This window comes from Eremomyces bilateralis (assembly GCF_010015585.1).
Source record: "Eremomyces bilateralis CBS 781.70 unplaced genomic scaffold P152scaffold_5, whole genome shotgun sequence".
NCBI classification, from domain to species: Eukaryota; Fungi; Ascomycota; class Dothideomycetes; order Eremomycetales; family Eremomycetaceae; genus Eremomyces; species Eremomyces bilateralis.
Window position 1 is genome coordinate 968,112 of NW_022985071.1, and position 19,683 is coordinate 987,794.

General features: G+C 53.0%; 9 protein-coding genes across 9 annotated transcripts; 5 read left to right on the forward strand and 4 right to left on the reverse strand.

Annotated features, from left to right (window-relative positions):
- Positions 1–183: 183 nt before the first annotated feature.
- Positions 184–513, forward strand: P152DRAFT_472231 (uncharacterized protein; the record flags this gene model as incomplete). Its single annotated transcript, XM_033681141.1, has 1 exon — positions 184–513. The coding sequence occupies one exon, from the start codon at positions 184–186 to the stop codon at positions 511–513; it is 330 nt and encodes a 109-aa protein (XP_033536102.1).
- A 189-nt stretch (positions 514–702) lies between these two features.
- On the forward strand, positions 703–3,257 carry P152DRAFT_272839 (ATP-sulfurylase). The gene is made up of 6 exons (XM_033674877.1): positions 703–1,187; positions 1,241–1,390; positions 1,445–1,472; positions 1,520–1,702; positions 1,755–2,455; positions 2,505–3,257. Exons 1-6 carry the CDS (start codon positions 1,169–1,171, stop codon positions 3,143–3,145), a joined length of 1,722 nt encoding a protein of 573 aa, XP_033536103.1. The 5' UTR covers positions 703–1,168; the 3' UTR covers positions 3,146–3,257.
- P152DRAFT_273140 (uncharacterized protein) lies at positions 3,105–4,984 on the reverse strand. The gene is made up of 3 exons (XM_033674880.1): positions 4,888–4,984; positions 4,442–4,831; positions 3,105–4,379 (listed from the first exon to the last, which is right to left on the reverse strand). The coding sequence occupies exons 2-3, from the start codon at positions 4,736–4,738 to the stop codon at positions 3,369–3,371; spliced, it is 1,308 nt and encodes a 435-aa protein (XP_033536104.1). The 5' UTR covers positions 4,739–4,831; positions 4,888–4,984; the 3' UTR covers positions 3,105–3,368.
- A 1,271-nt stretch (positions 4,985–6,255) lies between these two features.
- On the forward strand, positions 6,256–6,549 carry P152DRAFT_393013 (uncharacterized protein; the record flags this gene model as incomplete). The annotated part of the gene is made up of 1 exon (XM_033676174.1): positions 6,256–6,549. A coding segment is annotated over one exon (294 nt), but the record flags the coding sequence as incomplete, so codon positions are not given.
- A 101-nt stretch (positions 6,550–6,650) lies between these two features.
- P152DRAFT_392794 (coenzyme Q biosynthesis protein-like protein Coq4) lies at positions 6,651–7,575 on the reverse strand (the record flags this gene model as incomplete). Its single annotated transcript, XM_033676164.1, has 2 exons — positions 6,651–7,300; positions 7,356–7,575. The coding sequence occupies 2 exons, from the start codon at positions 7,573–7,575 to the stop codon at positions 6,651–6,653; spliced, it is 870 nt and encodes a 289-aa protein (XP_033536106.1).
- Positions 7,576–9,285: 1,710 nt separating this feature from the next.
- Positions 9,286–10,993, forward strand: P152DRAFT_273123 (uncharacterized protein). The gene is made up of 3 exons (XM_033674879.1): positions 9,286–9,628; positions 9,681–10,756; positions 10,806–10,993. The coding sequence occupies exons 1-3, from the start codon at positions 9,565–9,567 to the stop codon at positions 10,893–10,895; spliced, it is 1,230 nt and encodes a 409-aa protein (XP_033536107.1). The 5' UTR covers positions 9,286–9,564; the 3' UTR covers positions 10,896–10,993.
- A 596-nt stretch (positions 10,994–11,589) lies between these two features.
- On the reverse strand, positions 11,590–12,724 carry P152DRAFT_272972 (uncharacterized protein). The gene is made up of 2 exons (XM_033674878.1): positions 12,497–12,724; positions 11,590–12,445 (listed from the first exon to the last, which is right to left on the reverse strand). Exons 1-2 carry the CDS (start codon positions 12,569–12,571, stop codon positions 11,813–11,815), a joined length of 708 nt encoding a protein of 235 aa, XP_033536108.1. The 5' UTR covers positions 12,572–12,724; the 3' UTR covers positions 11,590–11,812.
- Positions 12,725–13,101: 377 nt separating this feature from the next.
- Positions 13,102–16,194, forward strand: P152DRAFT_456727 (RhoGAP-domain-containing protein). Its single transcript, XM_033679072.1, has 6 exons — positions 13,102–13,593; positions 13,641–13,694; positions 13,763–14,354; positions 14,405–14,598; positions 14,660–15,630; positions 15,686–16,194. The coding sequence occupies exons 1-6, from the start codon at positions 13,435–13,437 to the stop codon at positions 15,795–15,797; spliced, it is 2,082 nt and encodes a 693-aa protein (XP_033536109.1). The 5' UTR covers positions 13,102–13,434; the 3' UTR covers positions 15,798–16,194.
- On the reverse strand, positions 16,075–19,636 carry P152DRAFT_506335 (putative coatomer subunit gamma). The gene is made up of 5 exons (XM_033682477.1): positions 19,308–19,636; positions 18,947–19,257; positions 17,588–18,899; positions 16,700–17,530; positions 16,075–16,634 (listed from the first exon to the last, which is right to left on the reverse strand). The coding sequence occupies exons 1-5, from the start codon at positions 19,381–19,383 to the stop codon at positions 16,405–16,407; spliced, it is 2,760 nt and encodes a 919-aa protein (XP_033536110.1). The 5' UTR covers positions 19,384–19,636; the 3' UTR covers positions 16,075–16,404.
- Positions 19,637–19,683: the final 47 nt, after the last annotated feature.

A 19,683-nucleotide genomic window follows, 5' to 3' on the forward strand; every position in this document is an offset into this window, starting at 1 on the left:
GCGGACGATGCCATGAAGCGGGCGTTACGGCAGGGCACGTATGCGACCTTGAACATCTACTTCTAGACCGACATAGATGGTGGGGTGCTGAGACGCTGCACGTCGCCATCCGCGCTAGACGCGCCACCGCCAGCCGACCGAAGTCTCTACTTCTTCGACGGCTGCAATATCATGGCATCCACGATGCCCGGCGGTGGCGAATTGAGCTATGCCCAAGGCATGGCCGCCGTGCATGAGACGAGTCACTGGATGGGGTTGCTTCACACATTCGAAGGGGATTCGTGTACAAGCGACGGGGACTTTATCGCGGACACGCCGCAGCAGTCGGTCAGCACTGACCAATATCCCAGGAGTCCGGCCAAAGACACGTACCCTGATCAGCCTAGATTGGATCCGATCTATAACTACATGGATTACAGCACGGACGAATGTTATGAAGGCTTCATGCCGATGCAGCATCAACGAATGATGGAGATGTGGGCCATGCATCGGGCCGGACACGTTGCCGCATAGTCAGCTGTATCCTGGACGCCGAGACCGACGGCCAATATGTTTCGTGTTTTCACTTGGATAATATTTTGTATATAGACGGATTGGATACTGAATGGGCATCGTGTTCGGGAGGATTGATTGCCGCCTCGGTTAATTTGCATTGTCGATGGCCAGGTTTCCGATTATATACCACATACTCCATCCGTACCTTAGCAATAACCCAAAAAATAAACAATACTTAAACATTGTCTTAACGAAGTTCATAGATATCATCAACTGCGCAATTAACTTGCATGGTATCACGTACGGCGATTGAATTGGGAGAAGTGGACTGTACCTTTAGTTAATAATACGGAATATGGCGTCACTGCAATCCAAAGAATTGCGCAATCGCCAAGACCGGGGTCATCAATAATCGGTCTAAGTCGGATCGGAAAATTTTGAATTACTGTTCAATTAATGGGGCATTTCGAATGAGATTGATCTACAGATTTCATCCAAGTCCAGGTAAATCAGATCCTACCGGTTGTCATCTAACTGCTGTGTCATCGCGTACTAGATCCTGTCCTCGCACAAGCGTCAATCAGACGAGACAGTGCCCGATATCCTTGAACATCATCCCTTCCAACGCGAGAAAGCTTTCTGCTAGGCATTCAATTTCACGCACTAGTTAACAATGGCAAATTCTCCTCATGGTATGGCTCTATCCACAATGTAATCATTGTTCTAGGCTAAGACAGGCTTCTAGGCGGGATCCTGAAAGATCTCATTGCGCGAGACGCACCACGTCGCGAGGAATTGTACCGGGAAGCTGAGACTCTGCCAGCTATTACGTTGACAGAGCGGCAATTATGTGACCTCGAGCTGATCCTCAACGGAGGGTTCTCTCCTCTAGAGGGTGCGTATTCCATTTGGATCCAATTTCCAAGACTCGCGCTGATATCATGACCAGGTTTCATGTCCGAAAAAGACTACAATGGGTAGGGACTGAGGAATAGAAGTGTTCGACCTATGCTAACTTATCTAGTGTTGTGGAAAACCTTCGATTGACGGACGGCAATCTTTTCAGCATGCCAATTACTCTGGATCTTACCCAGAAGACCATTGAAGACCTGGGCATCAAGTCAGGGGCTAGATTAGCTCTACGGGACTTCCGTGATGACCGCAATTTGGCCATCATCACTGTCGAAGACGTCTACAAGCCTGACAAGTACGTATTGTTTGTCCTGAGTCCATTTTCTAATGCGCTAACGACCCACCAGGGACCGAGAGGCCAAGCTGGTGTTTGGCGGTGATCCGGAGCACCCTGCGATCAAGTATCTTCTCAACAGCGCAGAAGAATACTATGTTGGAGGCAAGATTGATGCTATTGACCGCCTCATGCATTACGACTATGTAGATCTCCGCTACAGCCCAGCAGAACTCCGTCTTCACTTCGACAAGCTCGGATGGGGACGTGTGGTTGCCTTCCAGACCCGAAACCCGATGCATCGCGCTCATCGAGAGCTCACCGTTCGGGCTGCCCGAGCTCGACAGGCCAATGTGCTGATTCATCCCGTCGTGGGGTTGACCAAGCCCGGTGACATTGACCATTTTACGCGGGTGCGCGTTTACCAGGCTCTTCTGCCTCGGTATCCCAATGGAATGGCCGTCCTCGGTCTTCTCCCGCTTGCTATGCGTATGGGAGGGCCGCGGGAAGCCATCTGGCACGCCATTATCCGGAAGAATCATGGAGCTACACATTTTATCGTTGGTCGCGACCATGCGGGACCGGGGAAAAACAGCAAGGGCGTCGATTTCTACGGCCCCTATGACGCTCAAGAAGCCGTGGAGAAATACCGCGATGAACTCGGAATTGAGGTTGTACCGTTCCAGCAGATGACATATCTGCCGGACAGCGACGAGTACAAGCCGCGGGATGAGGTCGAGGCGGGCGTCCGCACCTTGGATATTAGTGGAACTGGTAGGTGAATTGGTGACCTTACCATGAATCATATGCTTATTCTGAACAGAACTCCGTCGTCGACTCCGTACCGGTGTAGATATTCCGGACTGGTTCTCATACCCAGAAGTCGTCAAGGTGCTTCGAGAATCCCATCCACCCCGCGCGAAGCAGGGTTTCTGTGTCTTCCTGACCGGCTTCCAAAACAGCGGCAAAGATGCCATTGCTCGCGCACTGAACGTCACCCTAAACCAACAAGGCGGTCGGGCTGTCAGTCTTCTCCTAGGAGAAACCGTCCGACACGAACTGAGCTCAGAACTGGGATACACTAGAGAAGATCGCGACAAGAACATCGGTCGTATCGCCTTTGTCGCTTCCGAGCTCACAAAATCCGGTTCCGCGGTCATTGCCGCTCCAATCGCTCCATTCGAAACGGCCAGGAAACAGGCACGAGAGCTGGTTGAGAAGCACGGCTCTTTCTACCTGGTTCATGTGGCAACGAGCTTGGAGTTCTGCGAGAAGACTGACAAGCGAGGCATTTATGAGAAGGCAAGGAGAGGGGAGATCAAGGGGTTCACTGGCGTTGACGATCCGTACGAGGTTCCTACGAAAGCGGATTTGGTGGTCGATGCCGAAAAGACGAACGTCAGGACTATTGTTCATCAGATTGTGCTCTTGTTGGAAGCCGAAGGATTGCTTGACCAGTTCTAGGGGGACGAAGAACTGGCGGATGATGGAAAGTGATGTGGGAAATATACTAGGTTCTATGTGACGTCGAAAGTTATGGCGAGCTGTCATTATCGCTTGTTGGCGACTTGATATAGATATTACACATGTACGCAGCTGAATCCGACAGCGCGATTTTCATGCCTCTATTTGAATACACATTTTCGACGATCCATCGAGTGCGGCAAATATCATCCAATCCGTTCTTTCAGCCCGAGTCACCGAAGCGAGGATCCACCAGTGCGCCCAATTCCTTCTTTTTGTCCATCGCCAGGTCATTTCCCGCCTTCACCTGATCCTTGCATGCATTTAGCAACGACAAGGCCTCGGTATCGACTCGCCCTCTTAACGATCGAATTAGGCGGGGAACACATCGTCCGGTGGAGTAGAGGACTCCCATTGAACCTTCCATTTGCGCATGAAGAAGTAAAAGAGTCAGCAGAAGATATCGCGGTCCGTCCGTATTCATATCTCGAAGTTGCGCCCGCATCTGCATGAGCATTGTTTCTCTTGCTTCGCTCAGCTCATCAGTAGTGGGGACAGAGATACGCAATTGTCCCCTGAGTTTGTCGGTGGCGCTTTGCAATTTGCGCATGGATTGGGCCGAATCCTCTCCGTCAGCCGGGAGATTCAAGTTGAAGTCTTTGATCGCCTTGGCCGCCTTCGGGGAACGCTGAAGGCTAGAGGGACCGGCAGTCTTGATCTTAGGCCTGATAACATCCGCAAGCATGTATGAGGTCAAGATCTCGGTCAACTGTTCTCGAAGAGACTCGTTGGATGGCTCTTGCAGATGTGATGATCGGAGCGAAGACGACCTCAGTTCCCACTCCAAAACAACCTCCTCCCACGTTTTTGCGAGCTCGATCATCAAGGATGACTCCAATGAAGAAAGTTGGGTGCTGAAAGAACCTCTCGCTCCCGTGGCAAGGCACGGTTTATAAACGGAGTTAACCATCTCAATCGGCACATCGTGTTTCGACGAGAGTGACTCAATCAAACTCGTAGAATTGAGAGTGAGCGCAGAACGGGAAGAGTGTTCCCACTGTGTTGCAGCTTGCGCCGCTGCAGCTGTTTTCGCGGCCTCGACCATGTCGTCTAACAGTTCGTCTCGGACGAGGAAATTTTCATAGAGTTTTGAACCGGACCCTCCAGAGATAGATTCCAGAGCCTGATTCGTGATTTCACCCCTGACTTTCTTCGGCATGTCTTTGAATAGGTCCTGTGGAGTGTCAGTAAAGAAGCTTACAATACTCTGCACAATGCACGGGAAGTTTCACGAACACTAAGGTCGGCATATCCCAATTCTTCGAACGATTTTCGGGGTGATGACCCTGCATTTGATAGCCATCGAGAAGAGACAACGGTATTTTGGGTAGCAATGAGATCTCCCGAAGCCGAGTGTTCAGCAAAGTAACTCTTCGCAGCTGGCACGCCGTCAAAGACAGCAGGGAATTGCAAGGAAAGAGAGGAAAACTCCAACCACGGGACCTGCCCAGACAGCAGATCCCCCACTTTATTGGCTAATTCGCCTTGAGGAGTGACTATAGGCGTAAATATGATGGTTTTGCCGTCACCCATGTCTTCGAGTTTGCCGTCGTTCTTTGCTGTTAGAGGACTAGCATACTCAACGAAGCTTTCTCGGTCCAAACCATATAGGTCCTCTTTATGAAACTTGATAGACCTGTGGACCGTAAGCTTCAGATAATCCAATCACAGGATGTACCTACTCGTGTTTCATGGAAGCTTGCAAAAACCTCGTCTTCAGACCTTCCGTTGTCCTCCGTGAGACCTCGTCGTGGAAGATATAGGTCTTTTCCAGACCACCTTCAGGAACCCACTGTTTGAGGATCCAAGAGCCTTCCTTCAGAAGCTTTTGAGCAAGATCTGAGACACAAGTTTCGGCGATATTGGACGAACGTGCAAAATTCCCCACGGAGACAAACCCGTCCTTGGCCCTTTTGCGTAAGGAGTCTTCGATCTGCTTCATCAGGGCCAAAGGGATCAAATCCTCACCATGGAAAGACCGAGGCCCCGTTGCATTTTGCTTGACGAATTCCACATCAACATCAATCTGTGCAGCCACCGACGCGATGCTCCGGGGTTCAAGTGCTCCTTCGCTTTCCAACGCGTCCGTTATGGCGTTCAAACGGCTCTTGGTGCTGTAATATGCATTGCCAGACGGTGACGGGACAAGAAATGCTGAATAATCTGGCTCTGAAGAAGGATCTGCCCCTAAACTCACCACTGATGTCGCTGTCCCTTGACGGGGAAGTGCTATCAGAACCTCTTTAAAGTCTTTGACGGTAAAGATGTCGGAGCCATCCTGAGCTTGACTCCCCGCAAGATGAGATAGCATGATATAAGGGGCCCGATTGCCGTTTATAAGATTGCGAATAGGACACTACGCACTCAGTTGGAGTTAATTGGCTTCGAAGTTCAAATGCTTGAGACTTGCTGTGGACCAGGGCAGCTGAATTTGCGGTCTTGGACCTACAAAAGCATTCGGACAGCCGAAGATGCACCTGGTCACTTTCGAAATGTATTGATCCCTTACGCTCAAGCGGTGCCTAGCGATCGATACAGTAATTGGTATGAAAGAAAGCCTGTAGGTAATGTTCGTGATAGACTTGGAGTCGGATCTTCAGCTTTGTGTAGTAGTTACGTCTTACCATAGGGACCAATGCTGCCATGGAATTGTTGTTGCTGCTGCAATGCGCTGCAGCTGCATACCTGAGGCAACTAGGCAATAATAACTATTCTCATCCTGTCGTGAATTCCTGATGCTGTCTCAATCGACTCAGACCCCGCAAAGTTCGTAGCAAACCTCATTGAGGACCTCAACAGGCAACAACACCCTCCGAAACGCTCAGTTTCCCTAATCACCGCTATGGCAGACGCAGATTTGGAAGAGGTCAGTGCCAGTCTCGATTTACGAACCGCTCCTCCAGGCTGACCAAGCCTAGATCCGCCGGGCAAGGCTTCAACAGCTCAGACAGGAGCAAGGTCCAGAGGGCCAGAGTTCGGGGGGTGATGATCAACAAAAGTAAGACTTTCGCGAAGCCTTACCTTTAGCAGCCGCTCATCCTGGATGCATCAGACAGCGCGAATCCGAAGCTCGATCACACATTCTCGGCCAAATCCTGACCCCGGGCGCGGCGGAACGTCTGGGACGGATTCGACTGGTCAAAGAATCACGAGCCACCGACGTCGAGAATCGATTGATCATGCTGGCGAAAAGCGGACAGCTTCGGCAGAAGGTATCGGAGGATCAGCTCAAGGACATATTGAACGCGCTCAGCGAGCAGCAGGCAAAGGAAGGGGAGCAGAAGGTGGTAGTCTCGCGGAGGAAGGGCTGGGATGACGACGACGATGACCTCCTCGATTTCTAAGTTCACGATCCGACATTCTACACGCCTCAATGTCGATACGGCTGCATTTTCGGGTGTCGATTGGGCTGGCGTTATAGCTTGGAACAAGCCGGGGTTTGCATTCAAGGGATAATTGTTTCCTCCGCTGCCTTCGCTGCCTTTCTCTTGTCTCTTTCGGCCTTTCGTATGGCCCGCAGATCGGGAGGCTGCTCTATACCAAGTCGATTTCTCAGTTCCTGGACATCAGTTTCCAGCTCCTCCTCCCAATATACGTTGATCACGTCATGCGAGTGTGTTCCATTGCGAAACGCCCAGGGCCCGTACGTCTCCCAAAATCTTCGCTTCTCGGCCGGCTTGAGCGTGAACACCGAAGCAACCGCGAGACCTGTCATCGGGAGCCGAGTGTTCGCGAATTCGAAGGCTTTGAGGGCCACCTCACCCTCTCGCATCGTTGGTAGACCCGTCACTGCGTGGTAGAAATCGTGGGACTCACGATACCTCTGCATCACATAGGCACACTCCTCGTCATCTATATATCTAACCGCCGCTCGTGTATCCTGTTCCAGGTGTTCTCGTTCCAGCCAGGTGTAGAATGCGGCGCCGACGGTGTTGGACGGAAGCTTACTCAGGTAAGAGAGCGGAATGGTGGAAGAGGACATTCGCGGACGATCTCGCAGAATCCGGCGGCCTGTCGTGTCGGCAAGCATGATGTTGCGGAGTCGGTTAATAAAATAAGGCTGTGCAGTGAGTTCACCGAATGCAGCTATCATATCTATTGCACGACCGTGTTAGCGTTGCTTCTCTGCGAGAGATGGCGTCGCCCGTACCGCCGCGTCGCGGATTTAAGAATGACAACACCCCGGAGCCTAAGGTAAGTGCCGTTCGCTCGGCAAGAGTAAGGGGAACGTGAGCGTCATATTTTGGAGGAGGTCGATTAAGGACGGAGAATCTTCGACAGCTCGCGCAAACAAAGGGTCGGGTCGACTTGACGTCGGTGACGATGCTTGGTCTGATCAACCGTAACACTGAACTGGTTCTCAATCTCATCATTGATCCTGCTTGAACTCAAAAATGTATGAGACTACAGGACACACCGCTCCAGCGTTGGGATTGGACTGGAATAGGTGTGAAGGGTATTCCGTATGGAATTGTACATTCAAACTTCGGAGGTGGAAAGTCATCACGTGACATGGCCTGACAAGCGGGTGATATCGAAGCAACGACAGATAGATTCCCCATTGATTCACTCTATGACCTCGACACATCTCCAACCCTCAGCAAAATGAAGCGGATGAAAACTTGCCATGGAAATACACAAATGACAAAGACTATCCTCCATGCACTGAGGGTCTGGTAGCGATTCACGCTCAAAGTCCGAGGAGCTATGCAAGGTGCAGCTCTGCTTCCGACATGAAGACCACCATCTACCACGACTCCAGGAGCTATCTGGAAGAAAACGAACCTCAGCCTCGCCTTGTCCGGAGATACCTAACCAGGACATCCAATTGACGGCTGCTGCTGGGATGATCTGCAAAACTGATGATGCAAAGTTCCCGACCCTAACTATACTTCCACTCTTCCAGGGATGCCAGTGGCTGGGGCGAAAGTTCGAAACTGCACACACATGCTGTCATTGATACCGCCAGGACTAAGGACGGATGCCGGAGCAACTGTTAAATCATGATCAATACACCGCAAACAAGGGCTTGTAGTCAGTGGAATACGGTTGTAACTTGTACATCAATACATCATCGGGCGCCACAACCCCGCAATGACGCGCCCTGGAGTAGCGTATTCTAGACGCGATTCACCAACCAGAAGTCAGACTTCACTGGAATCTGGATGTCTGGTTCCATTGGGTGACGCTATGCCCTATGGGCCTGGCTGCCAGCTCTATACTGTGTCACTCTGTGCCCCATCTCGCGCTGCCTCGTCATCCTGCAGTGCTGTCGGGGATGGTATGGCGCCACCGAGAGTAGACAGGAAGTGTATTTCGTAGAATGGAACCAATGTGGAACAAAGCTAACAGGGACACAGGACAGTGCAACAGAGAGCAAGATCTCCAGCCACATTCTCCAATCCCCATGTCGCTTTTCCACCACTATCGGCTCTTTTTCTAGAGTCCAGATGCTTCCATTTTCCGTACTACTGCGTGTAGTCCATGTTCCTTTACTGGACCATAATTCTGCTGGAACAGACTGTTGATCAAACAGAATTCGATGAATCCATCACAGCACGATCCACTATTTCGTTTCGTTTTCTCCATCCCGATCCCTAAGTCGCCCTCCTACAGCGTACCGTATTTTTAACTGGACGGGATGATGTCATCGGTTGAATTTTCCTTTCAACGCCATACATCACCGAAACAAAACATTTCACTGCAAGCATCAGTGCAAGCATCAGTGCAAGCATCGATGCATTACCATAATCAGTACAAAGTTGTCAGGTACCCAAACGATACAATAACGGATCCCTGATGTCACTCTTCCGATTCTCCGGGCCAAACCAGGAATTACAATAGGCTAGTAACCAATCTGATTCCTTTATTCAATGTCTGTCTACACTTCTGTTAACTTCACTTCCAACTTTCTACCATTCCCCGGGACCAGACCCTCTAGTAAGGCGGCTAACCCACACAAATGACCAAATCTGCCGTCCGCAGATGGGCAACTATGGGTACCGGTACCTACAGTATGTACATACAGTACCAGCAGAACCACAGTTTACTTCAAACTGTTCTGTGTAACAGTCGCCTCGTTGGACTTCCTTGTTGAGAACGAAAGTTTCGAAAGCGATACGTCGCCGTGACGTAATGCCATCCATTTCCTGCTGGAGAAGGGGCATGCACTGAGAATCAGTCCGTGAGAGGTGCCTGCCCTGTGTACATATAAACCCCATCTTGCTCTCCTGTTTCAATCTCACTTCACTTCCATCAAACCATCGATATCCTACCATCTTATACCACATCATTACTATTACCACTTCAACACAAACACCCTCAAAGACTTATATACAACACCAACATCAGACCTCAACATGCAACCCCAACACCATACCACGACCGGCGGGCCGCACTCCAGCAATTTGGCGAACAAGTTGGGTAAGTGAACTATATGCTTGCCTTGCTGTTCGCACAGCTAACACTTCTCTAGACCCCCGCGTTGATACAGATCGAAACGGCCTTGGGGCTACGGGAGCTCCGGGTGCCTATAATGATGGCACTACCACTGCTGGCAGTGGCTTGACCGGCACCGGCCAATATCCCGATGGCACCACTGCAGACACTGGCTTGGCCGGAGCTGGCCATCACACTGCCGGTACTGGCTTGACTGGCACTGGCCATCAAACTGCCGGTACTGGCTTGACTGGCACTGGCCATCAAACTGCCGGCACTGGTTTGACCGGCGCTGGCCATCACACTGCTGGCACTGGCTTGACCGACAATCGCCATCAGACAGCTGGCACCGGGCTCACCGGCACCGGCCATCACACTGCTGGTACCACCGCTGGCACCGGGTTGACCGGCGCCGCCCATCACACGACTGGTACGACCGGCACCGGCCATCCTGCCAACATGACTGCCCAACACCCCACCGGCCCTCACTCCAGCAACTTGGCCAACAAGGCCGATCCCCGCATCGATTCAGACCGGGACTATAGCTCAAACCTTGGAGCTACGCACGCCCCTGGTGGCTCCCACACCGCTGGAACTCACACGACCGGAAATGGGTTGACAGGCGCCACAGCCGGAACTCACACGGCCGGCACTGCCCAACACTCCACCGGCCCTCACTCCAGCAACTTGGCCAACAAGGCCGATCCCCGCGTCGATTCAGACCGGGACTATAGCTCAAACCTTGGAGCTACGCACGCCCCTGGTGGCTCCCACACCGCTGGAACCCACACGACCGGAAATGGGTTGACAGGCGCGACAGGCGCCACAGCCGGAACTCACACGGCCGGCACTGGGTTGCCAGGAACCGGCCATCATACTACCGGAACCCACACGACCGGAAATGGGTTGACAGGCACCGGCCATCACAGTGCTGGAACTCATACGACCGGCAATGGGTTGGCAGGCACCGACCATCATACCGGAACCACGGGACACACCACCGGAACTGGTGTGGGAGGCACCGCTGGTCATCACGCGAAAGGGACCACTAGCCATCATCACACCGGCACTTCAGCCGTTGGGCCAGCGCCCCACACCGCTGGGCCTCACAAGGTACGAAATGAAACACTCGATTGCCTCAACTCGCGCTAACCGATCGCAGTCCGATGTTCTGAATAAGATCGACCCCCGCGTCGATTCCAACCAGGACGGCAGCCGCACCGTCGGTGGGAACAAGACTTATTCTGCGTAAGTCGCTTGATGGGGAATCGGCGGATGGATGAACATTCGCGGTGCTTTGAGACCCCTTAATTTGCATGGCACGACTCATGATATCCTTATGACGCTTCGTCAGAATCTTGTACTCTATAACTAGCTATATGCAGTCAATGATATCCAACTATATGACTTACTATATCTATCCAAGCAATGTTGCTCAACCCATAACATGTCCCTCTCGTCTAGCAATGTGGTAACGTTACTTGAATGCTTATGCGGTTCAATAGTACTGGCCATCGAAGTGGTATGGGAAGCACGCTATCCCATCACTCTCACCACAAAGGCTCGACCCCGGTCCATCGGCGTGACAAGAGCGATACATCTCAAGTTCCCCCCTCGGTCTTTCGCACGGGGGGTAAACCGGTTGAGGTTGCTCACGATGGAGATCCCCATGATCATCGCCGCCGACACAGCTCGCGACAGGAGCGCGTCAGTGAGACGCTGACGAAGTACGGCTCAGGGCAGAAGTAGAAGCCTCCGAGGGCTCTGCTGCGAATGCTTTGTCTCTTCTATCTCCAGACGAAGCCTTGGGCCAGGGGATTTAGGAGAGGGCTCAATGGAAGCGGGGGGATGGAAGATGTGCCGTCATTTCTTTCTTGGGCGCCAGCGCAAGGTGTTTTGAGGTTAGGTCATGGATTAGCGGATAGTAATGGATCCTCATTCAAGTCTTCATTCAAATCTGGCTTGAAATCCAGGCGGTCTGATTTCCTCGAGCTTGTTCATGTTGTTCTCGTCAACTTGGCCCTCCATTAATTACCCCGCGTTCCCGTGCCAAGTCATTCGTGCCATATTCCGCTCTTCCAATGGAAGGTTAACGAAATCATCGGCAAGATGCAAGTTGCAGGCCTCGTCGAAGGTCCAAGCACCATAAAAATACACACAGTATGACATTCATGCCGTTGCACCGTTGAGATATGGAGCATCACCAGGCATCGATCCCACGACCCAGTCTCTCACATGCCCCTTCCAATCCGATATCCGCCCGCCCTCCATCCTAACCAAGACGACCTTCGTCTCATCGTCATTGATATAGCAATCCGTCCCGCCATCCTCCTCCAATCTCTGCAAATCCTCCCCCGCGGAAGAAGGCGTATTGTTCTCCAAGTGCTTCCGCCTCAGCCACCCCCCCTCCTCCTCCGACTCCACCAGCCGCGCCGTCCCATTCAACGTCACCGAGATCGACGACAGCGCGCTCGTGTTGAGGTTCAGCAGCAGCGCGGCGAGGCCGGTCGGCCGCTGCGGGCCGGGTGGGGCCGGGTCGAGCGACGGGGTGGCGGTGGTCGGGGGCGCGGGCTCGGACTCGGGGTCGCCGGTGTTGGAAGAGAGGGTCGGCGGGCGGTGGGAGACCCAGTCGTGGACGAGGAGGGCGACGCGGGGGTTGTGGAGGAGGTTGGCGGTCTTGGTGGAGGAAGGGGTGGTGGTCATGATGATGACGGGGTTGGGGTCCCAGGGGGTGGAGGGGAGGTATGTGTAGTTCATGAGGGAGATGTGGGGGATGTTCTGGTGGCATGTGGAGAGGTGCAGCTAGGGCAGGCGGTTAGTCAAGCATATATAAAAGGTGGGGGTCTAGCCTACGAATCGCGCATTTTGTAAGCAGGTCACGACCTCCGGAGGGAGCGAAGCTGCAGAGTGGCTCGATGTGGAAGGCATCTTTGTGATGTTGGGCTGAAGGATGGAGGGACCGAGTGGATGTTCACCCCGGCAATAGGACCGTGATTCGTCGGTGACGGGGAAATGTCAATGGGAAGGATGTGGGGAGGTCAATGGTCTTTGGAAAATCAGGGACATGGACTTATGAAGGGGTGAATCTTCGGACTTCCTTCCGGTGATTAGATGTGAATTGCAATGGAGGGGCGATTGGAGAAGTCGAGACTGATGTTCACGGGGTGGATTGAGATCACGTGGGGGGGTGGACCGAGCACAGCGGGGTGTGAAAGGAGCTTCACCCGCGTTCCCTCATATATCACGAGTCACGTGTAGATCATGTGCTAGCGCAAGCCACCATGCAAGCCACTGTAGCCACAGAAGGAAGTTGCACCCGGACCCTGTGGCGCGGTTACCCGCGTGGCGTTGCTTACATGTGGTGCCAGCGGTTCCGATGATGTAAACGTCACAACAATTGCAAGTTATAATAGGTAGAGGGTAGACCCTGCCCTGCTGTAACAATATAACTGGCTCGATAGTGAATTACCGTACTGCTTATTGTGTAGGTGGCAAAGTCAGTTCGGGGTTTGGTGCAAGTGTGGCGGTGCGACCCTTTAACCTGGAGATCCATTCCGTCCTCGACAAAATCACGTTCCTCCGCTGTTCCCGGCTTCCCCTGCAACGCATTAACTCACATCTGCGAGATTGCGACGCCATCCTTTTCTCGGTCTTCTCAGTTACTTTCATTACTGCACTTGGATTTCTCCTACTGGCACTGCCACTGCCACTGCTGCAGCTCTCTCCATTGATGACCGTCCCCCTTACCTTGCCGATTCGCGCGCACTTCCGTGCCCCGACCAGCGCCCAGAATGGCGACTACCGAAGCCGACGCATACGTGTCGGAAACCAAGGAGAATGGCCGTGAGAATGAAGGTGGTGCTGTGCAGCCCGTCGAAAATCTGGCGGCTTCTCCACCTACCGTCAACGACGCGGTTCAGAAAACCGTGGATGCGATTTTATACTCCGATGTAAACACGGTTCTCGCCCTGCTGTGCCAACAACTGACGGGACCTAGATCGGCGTCAACACATTGCTCAATCGGCTGAAACAGAGCGTGGCTTCTGCTAGGGTACGTTCAATACATAACCCATGGCGCGAAAAGCAGTTATTGGGGCTCGTATAATTGACCATTGCCAGGATTTCGCCGGTTTCCTCAGAAAGCGTGGAGCCGCTGAAGAGGAGCACTCCAAAGAGCTCCGAAAGCTGGTTCGACACACCCAAGGCCAAATCCGAAGCCCGGACTCGCGCCAGGGTACATATGCGACACAATTCGAAGAATTATCGCGCACTCATGAGCGAATGGCGGACCATGGAATGCAATACGCTCTTTCCATGCACACGATGCACGAGGACCTGACGGAGCTGGCCAACAACATGGAGCGTGGTCGCAAACATTGGAAACAGGTTGGACTGGCCGCCGAGAAGAAGGTACAAGACGCTGAGGCGCTGATGGACAAAGCGAAATCCAAGTACGCCTCGTTGGCGGAGGATTACGACGGCGTGCGGACTGGCGACCGGAGCTCCGGCAGGCACCTGTTCCGCCCCAAAAACGAAGAGGATATGCTTCGCAAAGTCCAGGCGGCAGACTCCGATTATGCCTCTAAAGTCCAACAGGCGCAATCCGACAGACAGGAGTTGATATCCTCCCATCGGCCCGCAGCCGTCCGAGCGTTGCAAGACCTGATCAAAGAGTGTGACTCCGCATTGACCCTTCAACTGCAGAAATACGGTATGTCCATCTGCGACATGATTTGCGACCGGATCGACTGACTCTTATAGCCACCTTCAATGAAAAATTGCTCGTTGGGAACGGCATGCTGATTGCACCTATCAAAAGCCAGGAAATTCACGCAAAGAGCATGAAGGACATCGTCCACCAAATCGACAATGAAAAGGATTTCCAGACCTATATTGTAGGTTTAACAAGTAAGGTGCCTGCCAAGCCCGTGGAAATCAAATACGAGAAACATCCTGTAAGCTTCGGCCAGCCCCCAGCGACTGCATCCTGGATCGTCAACTCACAGAACCCCATAGTCGCTCCAACCAACGCAACAGCCGCCTGCAAACAATTCGCCAGCGCCTCCGATCCAGACTTCCCTCCCCCAGGCTCAACCACCCGCACAGTTTCCGATGGGCCAGCAAGGGTCCCGACCACCGCCTCAGCAGGGTCCTCCGACGCCAACCGGCGGATTCCAACAGATGAACCCGGGCTATCAGAATCAACCATCTCCCGTTCAGCCTCCACAGCCACAGGAGATGCCATCGCAGCAGATACAATACCCCTCTCAGGCCCCACCATATCCTCATGGGCAACCCAACCAACCATACCCAGCCGAGAAAATGAGCGCCGACGGCGCCCGTCCTCCATCGCGAGGCCCTGGTGCGCCTCAACTTGCGCCGCTTGGTTTCGAAGGTGCTCACCACGGCCATCCGAACCCTCCCACGGCGAACGTCCCGACTCCAACGCAATCGCAACCTCCACCGATGGATTACAAGCCAGGGGTGGCCCCTCCCAACCACCCCGTTTTTGGCGTGTCCTTGGATGCGCTCTATCAACGCGACGGCACTCCCGTGCCTCTGGTGGTCTATCAATGCGTCCAGGCGGTCGATCTGTACGGTTTGGAGGTCGAGGGCATCTACCGAGTTCCCGGCGATGCGCGACATATCCAGCAGCTCAAGTCGCTGTTCAACCACGATTCCAGCCGCGTGGACTTCCGAAATCCCGAGGCGTTCTACCACGATGTGAACAGCGTCGCGGGCCTGTTAAAGTTGTGGCTTCGCGAACTGCCGGATCCGGTCTTGACCTCGGAACGGGAGTCCGATTTGATCGGGGCCGCCCGCATCCAGGACTATGCCATGCGCCGCGACAGCATCCACGCTATCGTCAATGAGCTACCTGACCCGAATTATGCCACGCTCAGGGCTGTCGTGCTGCATTTGCACAAGATCCAGGAACGCTCCGCCCACAATCGAATGACCTCGGAAAACCTTGCAATCTGCTTTGCGTAAGTGATGGTCGTCTTCCCACGATGCGTGGACTAACTAATCTCTTTTCCACAGGCCAACGCTCATGGGCAACTTCCGCGGCCCGAACGTCGCGGACGCCGGACTCCAGGCCACGGTCATCGACACGATCTTGCAGAACACGTTCCAAATTTTCGATGAGGATTGATTACCGCTCTTCCGTACCCGTGTTCGTCATGCCTCCAACGGCATTATCTAGCAGGAACTAGACGAACAGTATCACAGATGCTTGGGATCTGGGATACATGATAACCGAGCCGTTAACGACCTTCCATGGTCTTTCTATACGCATGATTCGGGGAGGTCAGCGCTTGCATGGTTCGTATGTACATGTTGGAGATACCTTTGATGATGAGGACAATTTTCTGAATGCTGCCCGCGCTCATTTGCTGCGAGACGGGCATCCAGGCCGCGGTGTTAGTGTAGGCGGCGCTTATAATACAAACATATCCAAGAATCCATGGTTAATAAGATCAGAAACGTCTCCGTATCTCGGGGCCGGCATATAAACCAGTTGATCGCGGTCCCATCGCTCTTAGGCCATCCGGAATGAATCCATTTAATGGTGACACAATTGCTCTTGAATCTCAACGGCATGAAAGGCTAGCCAAAGTGTAAAGGAGATATCAGTGCTATTATAAACGTTCGTGAATTGTGGGCGATAAATATCCTGACTGCGTATCCCAAACAACTACTCCACATAGGCGATGCCTAACCCCTCAGTTGAGAACGCAACTTTGCACCCTATGCTTTTCTCATGAAACAGATGCCACAACCAACGACGCAACACCCTCCTCTTCTGACCTCACTTCGATCCTCATGGCGATGCCGCTCTTGGGATTCGCCAGCCGCACCAGCGCGGCAACTTTGCCGCCTAGGATCGTCTTCCCGTACAGCTTCAGCGTATGCGAGACGTTCGAAGCCACGTCCTCGGTTCCTTCGAGCGGCTGCAGCGATAGGCTTCGGACGAGCTGCTCAGTTGCATCTACACGATGGGAGTTAGAATGTTCGAATAACGGGGGGGTAAAGTACGACTTGTTCATCACATACCGGCAATTGACTTGGCGTTGCTGAGCTGCAGCGTTTCCACGGCGGAGTCATGGCCATCGACCTGCCCCCAAATGACATCGAAGTTGCCTGCGTAGGCGGGAACGACATAGTCGCCGCCCGCCAGTTCCAAATCTTCCACCTGGTATTCGTCCTCGTAGCCTGGCTCCTCGGCCTCTTTAGTCGTCGGGTCGATTTCCTTGCTGGTGAACTTGAGAACATTGGTGAAGCTGGTTGCCAAGAACGGCGTGGTGTCGTCGAGACGTTTGAATGAGACGTAGATTGTCCCCGGCTCGTTGGTCTGCAATGAGGCGGCGGGGATGATGAATTCTTCCTCGAGAGCAACATCCCCGTCTTCCTCCGACGGGGTGGACACGACCGTGACGTCGCAGAGCACCGTGTCTGGAAGAGTATTCTTTACTTCGAACTGCAGCACAATGTGGTCCTTGAAGACGTGCTTGATCGCAGAAACCACGTATTCTGTTTCCGATTCGGTGAGCTCGGTAGGCACCGAGGATTTGAGGACACCGCCGTACGGAGCAAATTCCGGGATTTCCTGAAGTTGGGAAGCATATTTCTGCGCCGCAGCCGTGGCAGTGGCTGCTGCTTCCGCGCCTCCCTTCGATGCCGCGTGCGGCTTGGGTCCGGTGCTTGGAGCCTTGAGCGTCGGCGTGGCAGTCGTCAATTTCCTTGTTCGGTCTTCTGCATCGGCTTGCTCTCTCGTGACGACGGGGATCTTGGAGAGATCGAAAGGCGAAGCGAACGTCTCTTTGCTGTCTGCCGTGACATACATTACGAGCTGGTGCTCAAGCACGGGAAGAGAGAACATGGAGTCTATCACCACGGTTAGTCTCTCTTGATCCAAATATTCTTCTCCCGGACGAAGCATACCGTTTCGAATAAAAGCCTCTGCCGTCTCATCATCCTGGTCCATCAATCTCAAATTCAACGCTGCTCGATCCCGCACTTCATCATCGGTATCGTCCAAGCATCGGGTAAGAAGAACACGGACACTGCTCTTGACCTCGGGCTCTTTTTGCCCGACTCCAAATTTAGCGAGGGCCGTCACGGCGGCGGCTCGGACAATGGCATTCTCAAGTACGACGCGGTTATAGATATACCGAATGTACTTGGTTGGATTCGCCGTTTTTGGGCCTTCCATGCCCAAGAGGTGTAGTATCCTCACAGCGAGCTTGGTATACTCGCAATCTTCGATGAACTCGCTCAGATGCCCAAGTGCATCCTCTTTGCTGTCTGGAACAAATTTGATAAGATCAAACATGCTCTCGACAATGGCTCTCTTGTACTCGTAGCCGCCCTCGTCGCGGAGAATCCCACTCAAGAACGACAGCATCCCTGCTTGCTTGCTTGGGAATTTTATGCACAGGGTCCGGATGGCCTCCACGATGGTGACTTTGAACTCGTCGCTCATTTCGGTCATGAAACTCGATATTTGCTTCATGAGCCTGTCAACGCTGGATTCGTTTCCGGTCTTCAACAAGGTCGTTATTGCGAATGTCGCGATCGAACGGTTGCTGCTTGTGATCAGGGCTTCAATGTCGGGGTTACAGGGGCGGACGGCTTCCGGTTTCAAGGAAGCGTATCGATGAAGGATTCGAATGGCGGCAAACTTCGTCACGGCCCTCGGTGCAGTAAGGAAAAGCTGCAGGGTGTGTATAGCCTGGGAAATTTCTGCGTCTGTAATGTCCCGAACATCACAGATTGCTTTGGCGGCCTCAAAGTTGACCATTTCGCTCTTGTGGCGCAGCCATGCGTCCAAGAGTCGCATCATCTCTTTGCGGAGGCTGGGGTCGTCTTCAGCCAACTTCGCCGCTAATCGGACAAGGAGAACCGCGGCTGCGGGGCTCTTCACAACTCCTGGGGCGCTGTATTGTTGGACCATCTTCACCAACGCCATGCGATCGTGAGAGCGCATTTGATAGAGAAGCCCAATAGCATGATACTGTGTCATTGCATTGCTGCCCGCAAGCGTTGGCACGTTTGAGCTGCCGTAACCGAGAGTAAACCCTCCTGATTTAGTTCCGGAGGCTGCTTCTTGGGTCTCGCTTTGCCATCTTCGAACGATATCCCTCGCAATGGGCAAAAGGTGGTAGGCGGACACCAGAGCTGCGGAAGCTACCGAAGGCACCTTGTCGACTATGGCGGTCTTGATGTTTCGTTCGATCGCGGGGACAGTGCTCGCCTAGAGAATATCAGTATGAAAATCGCACTCAAGGCAGGACGGCATACGTCAATGATCCTGCATAACGCTCGAATGGCGTTCGCTCGATACAGCACATCGCTCTGAACGGACGTGTCCTTCATGATACTACTAGTGACCATGATCGTATCTTCCGCCGTGGGGGCCAGTTCCTTGAGAACCAAGTACACCATCTGTCGCAAGCTCGCATCTTTATTTTGAAAGAGTTTCGTGATCCAGAAAAAGAGCTCCGTCGCTTCATTTTTCGGGAAGGTCTCGCCCGTGAACAGGAGCATAGCAATTTTCTTCAAGTGCATCCGACATTTTCGAGGAGAGATGGGCGAGGTATTGAAGATTCTAGCTGATGCGGAGGTCAGTATGAGGAGACCATTGTTTAGGGGCTCAACTCACCTTCCTGGAAGACGGAAGTCCGATCAACCTTTACCATGGCCCCATCCGCATCCTCATCTCTCTTTCCGTAACTCATGATGGCGATTTAGTTCCGTCTCAGGGCGTTGCACTCAGGTCCCAGAATCAACGGTTCGTAAAGCGGATTGGGTGGTGATGTGGGCTGTCGATGAACTAGGACTCGACACGATCATTTGTGCTTAGCCATTGAGTTTAGACAGAATGACGGTCGAACGGGTAGCCTTGGGAGCGGTATCAGGAATAAAGTGTGCGAGTGTTGTTTAGGAGAGCTGTAATATGCCACGACCCTAACATTGGTGGAGGTGAGCATCGAACGCAGTTGAAGCCATGTGGCAGGGTGCTCCGGTGCAATGCATGT